This window comes from Vidua chalybeata, chromosome 5, assembly GCF_026979565.1.
Source record: "Vidua chalybeata isolate OUT-0048 chromosome 5, bVidCha1 merged haplotype, whole genome shotgun sequence".
NCBI lineage: Eukaryota > Metazoa > Chordata > Aves > Passeriformes > Viduidae > Vidua > Vidua chalybeata.
This window is the reverse complement of record NC_071534.1, coordinates 30466814-30481462: the sequence shown is the minus strand read 5'-3', so window position 1 is coordinate 30481462 and position 14649 is coordinate 30466814. Positions and strand designations below refer to the sequence as shown.

At 39.6% G+C, this 14649-nt stretch overlaps 1 protein-coding gene across 6 annotated transcripts in view; it reads left to right on the top strand.

Moving 5' to 3' along the window:
• The window catches only part of ABCC9 (ATP binding cassette subfamily C member 9), a 71923-nt gene that overhangs the window by 27787 nt on the left and 29487 nt on the right, over positions 1-14649 (top strand). For 5 of the 6 annotated variants that reach the window (XM_053943357.1, XM_053943354.1, XM_053943355.1 and 2 more), the window contains exons 11-17: positions 363-525; positions 1158-1198; positions 2141-2283; positions 5745-5853; positions 6959-7069; positions 7606-7678; positions 9647-9752. In XM_053943357.1, coding sequence (XP_053799332.1) covers positions 363-525; positions 1158-1198; positions 2141-2283; positions 5745-5853; positions 6959-7069; positions 7606-7678; positions 9647-9752 — 746 coding nt within the window. Of the gene's footprint in view, positions 1-362; positions 526-1157; positions 1199-2140; positions 2284-5744; positions 5854-6958; positions 7070-7605; positions 7679-9646; positions 9753-11292; positions 11332-14351; positions 14391-14649 lie in introns of all 6 variants that reach the window. The other variant, XM_053943358.1, reaches the window with a different exon arrangement.

Here is a 14649-nt window from a genome sequence, read left to right as displayed (position 1 = left end):
ATTATTCTTGCATCAGCAAATACACTGATTTAGGTTTCTGTCTATTGTTATGGACACCACTGACATACTAACCCACCTCCCTGAGTTTCACCCTCTCTTTGAAGGGTTGGGATGTTTTGAGTTATTTTTCTTTGCAGAAAATGGTCACTTAATTTTCACCTAATGGTTGTAAATATTTTAATACCTCCAAAGAAAATGAAATTTTATATTCTTTTTCTCAGTATGGCACCTGTACAAAATCAAAAATGAATAAAATTATTTTTTAAAATGAATTTAACAACAGAAGTGAGGAGAAAAGAGGGTTGTCATTAAGACTACAAATGGTTATCAGTTTTTTCCCCTGTTTTTCTCTTGAAATGAAGGACTACTCTACTGAGAGATTAAAGAAAACCAATGAGATACTCAAAGGCATTAAGCTATTAAAGCTGTATGCCTGGGAGCACATATTTTGTACAAGTGTGGAAGAAACCAGAATGAAAGAACTCACCAGTCTCAAAACCTTTGCACTTCATACATCTCTTTCCAGTAAGTAACTGTGTTTTTAGTGCTTGGAAGAGTATCCTGTTTTTCATGTCAACATTCCTCCCAACTTCAACTAAAGAGAGATACAGCTCTGCCTGTGACACTTTTGTCTGTGTGTGATGTCATTAAAATAAAAAAGCATGATAAATACATAACACAGAAATTTGAAAGGAAAAAATACTTATTATTGATTTTTTTTTTTTGCAGTAAGTTTTCTGTTACCTTCATTGTGAATTACAGTTAGGAGTTGCTTTATAGTAAGGAGGCTCCAGATAATATTGGCAGCTCTGACTGCAGGAAAGATAAATTATGTTTTCTGCATATAAATTGTGTTTTCTGCAATGTAGAAGGGTTGAGTAATGTTTTAGTTGTGTTTCATATTAATTGTGCACATAATGATTTTTATCCTAGCTTAGTAGAGTAGACAAATGAGAGAATTCCATGGCTTATTTGTTGGTGTGTTTAAGATCTCTGACTATCAGGGAAGGAAGCTTCTTCCTGCAGACTAATTTTCTTTTGGGAGTTTTATTTACTTGAATTGGAAATAACTGGATTATTTTAGTGTCATACAATTACTGTAGAATTGTTTTTTTCTTATTTCCTATTATCTGATGCATTTTTTTTCTCTTTCCCAGTTTTTATGAATGCAGCCATACCAATAGCAGCTGTTCTTGCAGTAAGATATGGGTTTTTTTCAGTTTTCCTTATAAAAAAGGGAGAGGAAAGTGGGGGGAGGAGATGTAAAAAGGAAGCAAGGACACCATTGTTATTCTTCATAAAACCAGCAGATGAATTAAAGTGCCCCTGCTAACTGTAGGAGAGCATGCCACTGGAGGTTTTCATTCCCAGAAGGTGGATTGGTAAAACCAAAGAGAAAAATAATTTTTTACTATAGGAAAGAAAAATCATTACATCATGAATTTTTTACAGAAAGAAAGAAAAAAAGAAAGATCATTGCAACTTGAAAGAAGACCCATTATGAAAAGTTCTTTTTGAAAGGGGTTTTGAGTGTGTTCTCTTGTTCTTTAGCAGCAAAATTCATTCCTGTTTCAAAATGCATTATGAGTCACCATTAAAGTTTTCAAGAAAGGATACTCTGCAGTTTAAAGAGGAATAAATTTTGCTTATCCTCTAGCCAGGTTTAAGTCTCAGCCTCATGCAGTAGAGGAACTATGCCATGCTGGCCAGCAAGGAGCTTTCATAGACGAGATTTTGAGGTCATAGTATGATGAAAGTGTGTACAAGAATTGGAACATTTATGACCAGAATTCTGCATCTGTGAAAAAAAAAACCCTAAGATTTTTTAGATTCTTACTAGGTTTTTTTCTGGGATGTGTGTTTCCTGTAAAGCCTAAAGTTAATTACAAAACTGTAATCAAATGCTAGATTTTACAATGAAAACTTCTTCACTCTTCAATATGTAAACCTCTTGAAATTACTGGCAAGATTTTAAAATCTATTTTGCTTTAACAAAACACACCTTTCTCTTCAGTTTATCCTGATTCCCAGTGAACTTAGGTAGTTATTAGCCTTAGGTGAGCAAAATACTTTGCTTGCTTTCCTTGTCCATCTTGTTCAAGAGTCCTTGTCCTGACATGCTCTTTCCCTGATGTGACAGACATTTGTGACTTATGCATACACCAATGACAAGCCACTGCAGCCCGCCCAGGCATTTGCATCCCTGTCACTGTTCCACATCCTGGTCACACCTCTGTTCCTGCTCTCCACCGTGGTTCGTTTTGCAGTCAAGGCCATCGTGAGGTAAGTGGTTCTTCTCCTTTCTCTGACTCCTGAACACTCATGTTCAGTACCAGAAAAGGTTTCTACCTGCTCATGTGGAAGAGTGTTATGAGGTGGGACTCTGATGCTAAAGATGTGAGAGAAATCCATGACCCTTCATTTTTACTGCATGGCACAGAGACAAAGAAACACAGCACAAGAAGGACAGGGAGCTGCTGGAGCCAGGCCAGAGCAGGGACACCAAGGGGATCAGAGGGATGGAGCAGCTCTGCTGGGAGGAAAGGCTGAGGGAATTGGGATTGGTCAGCCTGGAGAGGAGAAGGCTTGGGGTGACCTCATTGTGGCCTTGCAGTGCCTGAAGGGAACCCACAGGAAAGAGGGAGAGAGACTCTGGACAAGGGCCTGGAGTGACAGGACAAGGGGGAATGGCTTCACACTGACAGAAAGCAGGTTTAGATGGGATGTGAGGAATAAGTTGTTCCCTGTGCAGGTGGTGAGGCCCTGGCACAGGTTGCTCAGAAAAGCTGTGGCTGCCCCAGACCTGGAAGTGTTTCAGACCAGGCTGGATGGGGCTCTGAGCAACCTGGGCTAGTGGAAAGTGTCCCTGCACATGTCAGGGAGGTTAGAACAAGGTGGTCTTTAAGATTCCTTCCAACTTAGGCCATTCTGTGAATCCATGATTCCTAATGTTCCATTCTTTTTACAATTTCACTAAATTTGGCCATTGGGATTCAGAGTTGCACTGTCCTTCCTTGGGAGATGCTCCTCCTCTCACACTCTGGCCACCCACCACCGCTCTTCCCTAGCACTCTCTGGGCTCTTGTCAGCACTGAGGGGGTGAGAGAGCCTGGTGTGAAGCTCTCTAGCAAGACCAGCCCTGCTGAAGCAAGGAAGAGTAACTGGCTTAACCCTATCTTCACATAAAGTACATTGGGCTATAAGTGAGAATTTAATGATGTCCTGCATCCTGTTCCAGGTATTTATTTCTGTAAAACAGCCCAACAGAGCAGCTTCCTCCATGCTGGGCTATAGGGCACTTAATCTTGAAGGAGCAGATTGGTATAAGTTGAATTTCAGGCTTTTGTGTCTATGGCTTGTATGGACAGAGTTACAGTCATAGTGTGGTTATGCAGACCTACACACCTCCAAGATGTTTCAAGATATGCAGAGTGACACCTGGCTGGCAGTAGAGTGTCAGATGCCAAGCACTAGCAGGATGTGAAAACAGAACTAACCTTCCCACCCAGAAACACAATTCCTTCATGCCAAGGCTGAGGCACATTGGCAAGATATGGCATTGCTGCTGTCACTGCCTGTTTTTGGTGGGTAATGGTAATACCAAACAGCAGTCAAGGGAACTTCAGGCTCCACAGCTGTAATTTGCCAATGCCACACTGACTTTAAAACAAACAAACAAAAAAATTTAACAGAGTTTATTTTTATCAAAGCAGCAGCAGGAGCAGGGCCATATGAGATGTTTTCCCTAGACTGAAAATGATTTCTGAGTAGTGGAAAATCTCCAGGCTCCTCTATAAATCATCCAAGCCTCTACATCTCTGTACTATGTTTAGCACAGCCCTAATATCAAAATGGTGTGTACATTTTCCTTTACACTGCTGGCCACCCCTCAGGGCAATATTTAAAGACCAGATTTGCCAAAACAAACTGCATCCTTTGTCAGACTCATTTCCTAACATCTTTCTCCCATGGACATCATGTCCCCCATGTGAAGAATAAAAAATGTGTATTTGGCCACTCTATGGCTCTTTCCTTCATCAAATACATACACGAATATGTGCTTATTATTTTTGTGATTAAGATATTATACTTTGGTCAGAATCTCAATTTTCTGTTCAAGAGTAGGTCTAGTGCTACCAAAACTTATTAGGGTACCTCATTCAAATGCAAAATAGGGTTGATGCCGTTTTAGGTGCATGATCAAAACAAAGTCTTGTATCTTCTACAAGAAAATTAATTCTTGCTTACCCCCTTATGTAAGACTGAAATTCTGATATGTAAACATATCAGAATTTATGTGGCACATACATTTTCTGCTCAAGAGAGGAGACAGGAACAGGCATGCTGGCAGGAGGAAATAATGACAATAGCAGTGCTTACTTGCTAACCTGTCTCTCTGTGGTTTGAAGGTGTATTGATAACTTAATACAAAATAGACAGGCTTTGAAATGGACTACTTTCCCATTTGCACATTAAAGTTCAAATCACTGATCTGAAGGCATATGTCCTTCTGCTTTCTCAGTCTCTGGCCCAATGCACCTTGATTTTAGTTTTTGCAAGGTAATAGCTTCACCATGACTGGTGTGTGATTTTGTTCATCCCTTCCCTGGAATGATAAAGACCCAGGTGCTTATGGTGTTCTGAAAGGAAGGGGGACAGAAAGAAGATCAAATCCTCCTGTGATGAAGAATGAATTGAACTTGTGTGCTGTATTTCCCAGGACAATTTTAAGAGCTAAACAAAGAGTTTCTGTGTGTCTCCAATGCTGGCCATGGCTGTGCTGAGGTGTGCAGTACCCAGCCCCTGTGTGCATGCCGTGCACAGAACCACAGAATCCCAGAATATGCTGAGATGGAAGGGGCACACCAGGATCATTGAGTCCAGCTCCTGGCCCTGCACAGAACACCCCAGGAATCCCACTCTGTGCCTCAGAGCATTATTCAAATGCTCCCTGCACTCTGTCAGCTGTGACTGCTTTCCTGGGGAGCCTGGTCCAGTGCCTGACCACCCTCTGGGTGAAGAACTTTTTCCTGATATCCAACCTAAGCCTCCCTGACACAGCTTCATGCTGTTTCCTTGAGTCCTGTCACTGGTCACAAAGTGCAGAGATTGATAGTTGCCCCTTCACTTCCCTTCATGAAGAAGCTGCAGAACTTTCCCCTTCACTTTCTCTGGTGAGGAAGCTGCAGAACCTCTGTGAGGTCTCTCCTCAGTCTCCTCTTCTCCAGACTGAACAAGCCAGGTGACCTCAACTGTTCCTCATATGGTTTGCCCTCCAGACCCTTCACCATCCTCATGACCTCCTTTGGACAGTCTCTAGTAGCTTTAATGTCTTTTTTTATATGATGCAAAAGCTGTGTCAGGATGCACCCACTGCCCTGGCATTTCTGGAGGATGGAGGTGGGTGAATGGCTTATTTCTGCACCCTGCCTGCAATGGCCTGAGAAAGGCACAAAAGAGATAAGCCTGCCAAGAGGGAAACCATTCCCACGGAGTTCCCTTGGCACCTCCTGATTTGCTCTGCTCTTCATTCCCAGCTACCAGTACAATGCTTAATTATTTTCATCTGTCCTTCTTGCACACCCATAAATCTTCATTTGCCATCAGGGTGACAGATGAAAGTATCCCATGAACTTCTTTTGGAACATTTCTGATAAATCCTGCTGGCGTGACTGCACAAAAAAGGAAATGTATTTGTGGAAACCTGGGTTTATGTAACTCACTGTTCTCTGTTTTCTTTCAAGTGTACAGAAGCTGAATGAGTTTCTCCTGAGTGATGAGATTGGAGATGACAGCTGGAGAGGGGGAGACAGCTCTGTACCTTATGAATCCTGTAAGAAGCACACAGGACTTGTAAGTTCTGCTTTATGACACTGAATTTCAAAGCAGAGAGGCCATATAGTGCCATACAAGGCCAGTGGCCAAACTGCCAGAGCTTAGGAGCTTTGATTACTAGGTTGGCTCTAATATTGACCAGTTTTGCCTCTTTTATGTCCTAATCTCCATGTTTGTATGACATTAAGGGTCTCCAAACACACTTAAGCATTGCTGAAGTGTCAATAGTAAACAAAAAAGCAACCTAAACCAACCATAATACGCCAATATATTTAAATATGACTAAAATTCAACCTTCTTTATTTTTCTAGAAGGCCCAGGTGGATATCTTGTGGTTATGGGGTTTGTACTTTATATTGCCTGTACAATCCATCTTATACTAGGCATCCTTAGGGAGGAACAATTCCTGCTTTGGGAAATTCAGAATTAAAAGTGGAAAAAAACAACACCAAACTTTGTGAAATATGAATTAATTCCAAAATGCTGTTTCTGGAGTACTAAACATAGAGTTAATTTGAGTAAAATTTGAAGACAAAAAACCACAATGAAGATAATTTGGGAAAAGGTGTTTTTTTCATTTTGACATTTTTCTAAAGGTATATATTTCAACAGTTTAAACTGACTGTACAATTTTAAATGTGACAGAAACTTGAAGACAGAAACAGCAAGAAAGGATTAGCAGAAATTTTATTTTAGCTTGCTAACCTGAAACAACACCTTTCTTGTTTTTCTGGACTAACAATGATAATAAAAGAAACAAAAATTAGATCGTTTCAGTTTTGATTTTATTTGTCCTGTCCACCTTTTGCTTAATCCTACAGGGACTGTAGATGATGGGGAGAGGGTTTGAGAGGGATGGTAGAGATGAAATTTGGGATGGTTATGCATGGGAAGCAAAAAAACCCAATATTTTCTGTGCTTCAGCTAAGGGTGTTTAAAACATTTAAAATGTGTGCATGACAGTGGTGTATCTGTATTATCACATATTGAAAAGCACTGGCTGCTTCTCCTGACCTGGAATGGTGGTAGGAAAGGGAATGGATTGTTTGCTTTACAGGGCACCAAATGCAGTCTTCTCATGAGGATTCCAACTTCTCTCCTATTTTCATTTCTCTCTGTGTAGCACACCAAGGCCATCAATAGGAGGCAGCCCCTGAGGTATCAGCTCGAAAGCTACGAGCAGCCAGCAAGGAAGCAGACACGGCCCATGGAGATTGATGATGTGGCCATTAAGGTGGTTTGGAAAATATTTTCCCTTATGAAAATAAAGGAGCAGGTCCTCCTGCAACAGCACCTGATGGTGCCCAATTGCTGCTGTTATTTCAAATTTTCCATGGCAAGAGCAAGCCCTTAAATAAGTTAGCGCTTTAGCCAAATTTACAGTGACAAGAGCGAGCTTCAGACCAGTTTTTACAGTTATTCCATGTCTTCTCAGGAAACAAAGAGGCATCATGAATCTGATGTCCAAGTCTTTAGTCTCATGTTTGACAGAATGAAAGTATTTGGTAAATAGAGCTCAGCTCGAGATCATCCCTTTCTTGCCTTACGTACATTATGTACATTTGTGTATTTATCTTTTCTTATTCACAATTGTTGAGGTTTGGCAATATTTGTCAACTTAGCTTGCTTTTTTCTCTGTGTGTACAACCATACCATGCCGTGTTCATGAATCACAGACTTATTTTATGAAGATTTTTTTAATCTAAATTAATCATTCTCATCTTCGCCCTCCCGTGTTTAAATATCTGATTTGTGGTAATTGTTTTGTAGGTGACCAATGGATACTTTTCATGGGGAAGTGGTTTAGCTACACTGTCCAACATAAACATTAGAATCCCAACAGGTAGGATGAAAACACACCTTAAACATGAAATATATAATGTCAAATTGTTATTAATTCCACTTCTTGATGTTTTGAAATGCTCAAAGGTACACATTTAGAATTTTATAAGAAAAAAATAGAAGTTAAAAGTGTATACAAGGTCATTTTATTTGTTTTATTCATATAGTAATATCATTAGATAAATTATGTGGCTTTTATATATCTATATAGTTTATATAGTTTTATAATAGCTCAAACTAAGTCAAGAATTAGAATAAACATGAAAAATGGTTGAAAAATATCATTATTATTTTTAATAGAGAAATTGGGAAAAAAAAGAAAAAAGGAGAACTCTCACTCAAAGTTTGAGACTCATTCAAACCAAGGTTCCATCTAACTCAGTATGTTATTTTCAGCAACACTCATGTATTATACTTTTCCTTCTATTTATCCACTTTACAGTCTTCCAGTTCACAACTATTTTCATTCAGAAGATGGATTTTTTCTGTCAAGAAATGCTTAATTATTTTGTTTCTTAATGAATACCTCTTTATCAAGCGGAGTTCCTGTAACTCCTTGCATCCTCAATATCTTTGGCTAGGGATTCCACAGGTTTACAAAATGCTGGTTTCTTTTGGAATACTTGCATAGCAAGTGTGAAAAGTAGCAACTATTATTTTCTATTGTTATTATTAATAATAACAACTATTTTATTTTTTTGTTGTTGTTGTTGATAATGCTGTAATATTTATAACACCATCTGCTGGCATTTCATGTTATTAAACAGTCTTATGCTTTATTTTGATCTCCTATCAAGGGCTTTGTTTTAAAATAGAGTATTATTTTAAGTTGCTGTCACGTGGTAATTTAGTAATCCCCAAGCCTGTGTAATTTGTTTCCATGTAGCATTAAGTGTCACCAGCAGCATGTCTTTGCTCCAATGAGTTTCCAGTCTGAGGCCATGGGTTCACAGGCTGGGTGAGCGAGAGTTTGCCTCCTTTGGAAGGAATAAGACCCTTGGCTCCCAGCTGGAGTGGAGCTTAACTGGAAAATTTCCAGTACCTAAAGGGGGGCAATCCTCAGGGGAATCCTGAGTTGGAATCCTCATGAGAAGAAAGCATTTGGTGCCCTACAAGAAAGATGGAGAGAGACTCTTGACAAGGGCCTGGAATGACACAACAAGGGGGAATGACTTCACACTGACAGCGAGCAGGTTTAAATTGGATATGAGGAAAGAAATTCCTCCCTGTGAGGGTGGTGAGGCCCTGGCACAGGGTGCCCAGAGCAGCTGTGGTTGCCCCATCCCTGGCAGTGTCCAAGGCCAGGCTGGATGGGGCTCTGAGCAATCTGGGCTAGTGGAATGTGTCCCTACCCATGGCAGGGAGATGGAATGAGGTGATCTGTAAGGTCCCTTCCAACATAAACATTCAGTGAGTCTATGAAATGGACTGCCCAGCACAATTAGTGAGTTCAATCAGTTTATGGGAAGATCTGAGAAGCACCCTTGTCACTGCAGAGTAGGACTAGAGGTAGAAAAGTGTCTGTGTGTGGGTGAGAGAAGTACAGCAAAGCAGAGAAGAGAAATGGATCTTCTTTCAGTTTATTTATTAGATTGGCCCAAATTTATTTCAGTTCATTAATTAACTGGTCCAAATTTTCATGGAACTCCAAGCTGACTCATCACTCCCCGCCATATATCATTTGACCCTAAATAACTTTCACAGAGTAACACTGTCCCATAAAACAAATGTTAACATAGGTGAGAGCAAAAATCTCATTCCTTTAGAGATTAATATGTTACTGAAATCCATTAATGTTTCCATAGATGAATACACACAATATTGCCCATTTATGTAGTGGATGCTAAAAAAATTATTGAATCAGTTCAAGTGCTCTAGAGCTGAATCTAGCTGGGCCTTGTGAACTAGAGTATAACTGCGGTTTTTCTTCTTTTTAAAAAATTTTTTGTTGTTTTTACTGTTGTCATAGGTCAGATGACAATGATTGTGGGCCAAGTTGGCTGTGGCAAGTCTTCACTTCTCCTTGCTATATTGGGAGAGATGCAGACTCTGGAGGGAAAAGTTCACTGGAGCAAGTATGTTTACATAGCTATTTATTGCTGTATTCATTTAAGGAGGAGGAGATTTGCTGTGAGAAATGTAAATTTTATGCCTCAGAACTGCATGTTGAGATTGCCATCACCCAGATCCTCTCTGGAATGCATCACCTGCAAACTCAGGAGGGATTTTTCACTGTTTTGTCATGTGCAGAGCAGGGTGCCCCAGGAAGGGAAAGAGGCTAGTCTGGTGATTAATATCTAATATATTGGCCTAGCAAATGACCTGGATAGAAAGCATAAGCTATTCCTTTTATCAAATAGGCCTCAGTGCTCACTATAATTGAAGGCAGCATTGTCATGTTGTTCCAGTACCCACCAGTGAAAGGGTGGAGCTTCTCCAACCCAGTGGGATCTGTGGTGTGCCAGCCTAAAGGAAAGGATGTATTTCCACTCAGAAATACTGCTGGCAGAAAAAAAAAAATACACGTGAGCAATGCTTTTTTCCTTCCCTGGTACTCACCCAAACTTCACCTATGGAACAGTGTCACACTTCACAGTAATACACTCAAAAAGCAGCCTGAGCCCAGCAAACACCTTAAAAGTAAAGGCTGGGCAAAAGCTGTTTCTGAAAGGAGAATTGCCCATGAGGTCAGGCCTTGGATTCAGAACCAGTGAATGAGAACCTCCCATGGAAATGAAGTGGGACAGCAAGCACTCTTCAAGCCTAGGCAGGGCAGAGACAGTGGATGTACTGTAACCCCAAGACTTATTCTTTGGTTTTAAAGATCAGTTCTGATTCTTTAAAACTATCAAGCCAAACTCTTCTCAATTATCTTTTTGCTGAGAAAAGAGGGAATTATGTCACAGAGACCAATATTTTATTGCCCCATCCCTTGACTTGTAACCTCCTTTGTCATATTTTTCTTACAGCAATGTTATAAACTGGATGATTTTGCTTTTCCTGTGATAGTATCCATGGCATTTTTGCTCTCTAGGTATACTTCACTTTCTGCTATTCTAAACATATGATCTCACTGGAGTAGCAGGTACAGTTGAAGCCAAGGCTACACTAAATTTAGTTTAATTATATATGAATTTAGGCTTTGAAGGAACAAGAATGTGTGACCTACCACAGTTAATTTCTTTGAGATATGCAATGAAGGTTTTTATACCACAATCAGGCATTGTTTTTCTCAGTAGTTAAAAAAAAAAATAAAAGGAACAAGTAGAATGTACCTTCAAATGATTCTCACAATTGTTTTGAAAGAAGTATTTGAGAAAGACTCAGATTTTTCCTAGATAAAGATATGGAACCTTGGAAAGATTAGAAAAATGAGAAATCTTAGAAACATAATAGATACAGCTTATGAAATCTTTTGTTATTATGAATTGTGAAAAAAATTAAGTTTAATATTGTTCAAGAGATAGAATCATGCTGTCAGTTGATGAGCAGTCTGTACATCACCACAACACCAAGAAACTCGGATTTTAGCAAACACCTCAGATTTTTTTCATTGCACACTATAATTGTCATATAGCTGATGCAAACATGGTTATATTTTGCTGGTAATTTCAGACTGCTTGGCAGACAGATGAATACAGAAGGAGACTTCAGGTATTTAACTAAGTGGCTCCTGTATTTTGTGAAACCATAATGAAGCTCCTATTTACTCTTTTAAGTCCATTTCCATGTGATTCTCCATGCATGACTAACACAGCTACTGATCCAGGGATGAAATGCAGGCTAGGTGAATTCCTTTACAAATTCAGCTCAGTAACAACATAGTAATTGTAAGCATGGGTGAGATTGCAGCCTCAGTTGTATTGGGACAATCCTGCAAGGCATCGCTGATTCTAATACCCTGTTGCTGTGGAGGCTGACTGCAGTGAGAGCTGTGTGTCCTGCTACCAGGGTTGTCACTGCTTTGGCATCTCAGGGAAATAAAGCATGGCTGTGTATCTTCCTGTAAAAGATCTTGGCCAGGGCAAATCTTATGGGCTGGGTCTCAGTTTTCCCTAGTTATATGAGACATGGCCCAGAAATGTGACATCCTTAGACATGGAGCTGGGTTTTTGTTTTCCCAGTGAGCAATCAGCTTGAGAGGCTTGTTAGACACTGGTGCATGGGGCTGTCTTGGTGTAGTCATTCAGCCATGCCTGTTTCAGATGAGAGTTATTTATTATTAAGTTATTTCTTAGTAATTTGTGGGCATCATGCAGAGACATATATTCCCCTCATGCACATCAAACCAAACAATCAGAACCTGATTATCTTCTATTATCTGATTATCTATTATTATCTTCTCAGACTGCCAAGACAAGAAGGGCTAAGTGGAAACTTTCACTTGCTACATTTTTTTTTCTACATTGAAATGGTTTCTGCACAAACAGCTTGTTCTATACTAAGTGAAAAGCTTAGGAAACACAAGAACTGTTAAACAGATCCTCAAAAAATACCCTGTTTTGTCCTCAAGTATGCAGAAGAATGTGACAAATATTAGGAAAAGTCAGTGCTCCCCTCAGAAAGATTGCCTAGTGCAATACTCACCCAAAAATTACAACCACAGGAGCTCACAGAAAGCACTGAAGGGCACAACGAGCACTGGAGGGATAAAAAATCAGCCACATAAATGTGGATGGCCAAAACCAGCAGAACTACCAGTTCTGGTTGCAGGGACAGGCCTAAATACCTTTAAACTCCTGTATGGAATTTGTATAGATGCTTGGTCTTCATCTTGCCTCAAAAAAATGAACTAGAGGAAATAAATGCTAATCCCCTCAGGCAAATAAAATACCCTTTTTAGAAATCTCAGGAGCTTCAATTTCAGCCCACTCCCATGCCCTGCAATCACATCACTCTCACAGATTCAGCAGGGTAATAAAGTATAAAACCAAATACTTAATCCCCTTGTTTGTAAAGGTCCCAGCTCACTAAAGGTCTTCTCTGTGTTTATTCATGGGATTATTGGTGAATATGGGTTCTCACAGAAATCTCATTCACAATTTGGGAGAATCAAAGTCTATTTGTCAAGCTAAGCTGAGAATGAAATGTCTAAACAAAGAAAAAGGATATAAGAAACAGAGCTCCTAAAATTAGTCCCTGCCCATTGAGAAACTCTGGTTATCATGGCAAGCATATTAAATCTGGCATGGAATTGCAAGGAGTCTTGCAAGGCTTGTGCCCAGTTTCTGTTAACTTGTAGTTCAGAGGGTGCTCCCAAACTTATACCTGAAAGCATTTTCTCTTTATCACTGCAGTGCTCTCCTAATAAAAGTTTGGAGATCTTGAATAGAGCAAATTTAGGATTTCTTCTTCTTGTTTGCCTTCACCTAATTCCCAGCCTCTTGTCAATATCTTCTTAGATTTCATCTTTTGCTTTCTTGTAACTATTTTCCATTGTAGAGAAGACTGGAAGCTTCTGCTGAATGAGAGACCAAGTTTTAGTGAGAGGCTGTCTGTTTTGAACCTCAATGTGTGGCTCTGTGACACTTCAGAGACTTATTCCCCTCTGATGCAGCACATTTTCTGGCAATTGGTGTATGAAGAAAATGCAGACTGTGCATTTTAGGAGGCCTGAATTATCCAAGTCCTCAGAGAGCTGATGTGCAGCACAGAAAACAACATGTCTCAGTTCTGGCATTTTGGGAAGACGCTTAATCCATGAGTCTGGCATTTCAAGGACTCTGCATGCTATTAGAATTTTTATGCCCTTTCTAAACTTGGGTATACTGCTGATGATTGCAGCTGCATTTACTGGTATCCCAGCAGTCAAGCAGTCATTTCTCCCTCAGAATTAAAGTGTATTATCTGGACTGTTCATAGACCTGAGAGAAGAGGATTTGTTGGTTCATGGCTTTCTTTTAAAGTCAGGAAAATAATGTTTTCCAATGCCCATTTCTATGCACCTGATATAATCTCTTTTAGGCTTTGCACTTTGCAGTGATACATCACCATGCCTGGAATGAGCATCATGGCTGGTCCAAAACTGCTTTCTCTGCCATTCCATGCTCTTGGAACTGTTAAAAAGTCAATTACCAAACAGAGGGAGTTGCAAAGTCATTAATGTCACTGCTAATATTTTCATGCTCTTCAGAATGTATTAATTAAGAATATGATCCTTAAGAAGTGGAGGATGACAAGGAAAACCTACATGTTGTAGAGCTGTGCACAGCTTTATGCAGCCTTAGTGCTACAAAGAGATTCAAAACTTGTTCTGATCCTACAGCAGCTGCAAAACTCATCTTTACTCCAGGGGAAACTTGGCATTAGTTACCAACTTCTGCAGGCCACTGGCAGAACTGTGTGGAGACGCTAACTTATTGCTTGCCAGGCAATATTAATATTTTAATTCTTAATAGGTTTTATGATACAATTTTCATTTTTAATACATTTTCTAACAACATAATTTACCTGTTTAGCCACTATGCCTTGTAGATACAAAACTGTCACATTTCAAGAAGTATTATGGTTTTGCTTAGACCTTGTTTGTTTTTCCTTCAAGAATATAAAACCCCAAACTTATGTTGAATTCTTAAAGTATGTAATTAACTCCAGGTTCACTGTGTGTAAAACTAGCACAAAATGTTATTCTTTATATTTCCTGCTTACTAAATGTCATTTACCATAACTTACAGTGTAAATGAAACTGAACCTTCTTTTGAAGCATCCAGAAGGTATTATTTCTTTACTAGTGTATCATAAAACACTCATTAATTTCTTCAGAATTTCCCCAAAGCCTCATCTTTGTGCTCTTAAGCCACCTCCATGTTTCCTTACCATGTTGATAATTGTTTACTGTGGGATTAATTGATAGACTGTGCAAATCCAATGGATCTCACACTTCTCCAGCCAGTGAACCACTACCTCTGTCTTTTGTCTGAAAGATGCTCATCTCCCATCTGACCTCAGTGGGAGTTCAGTGTGCTCCTTGTC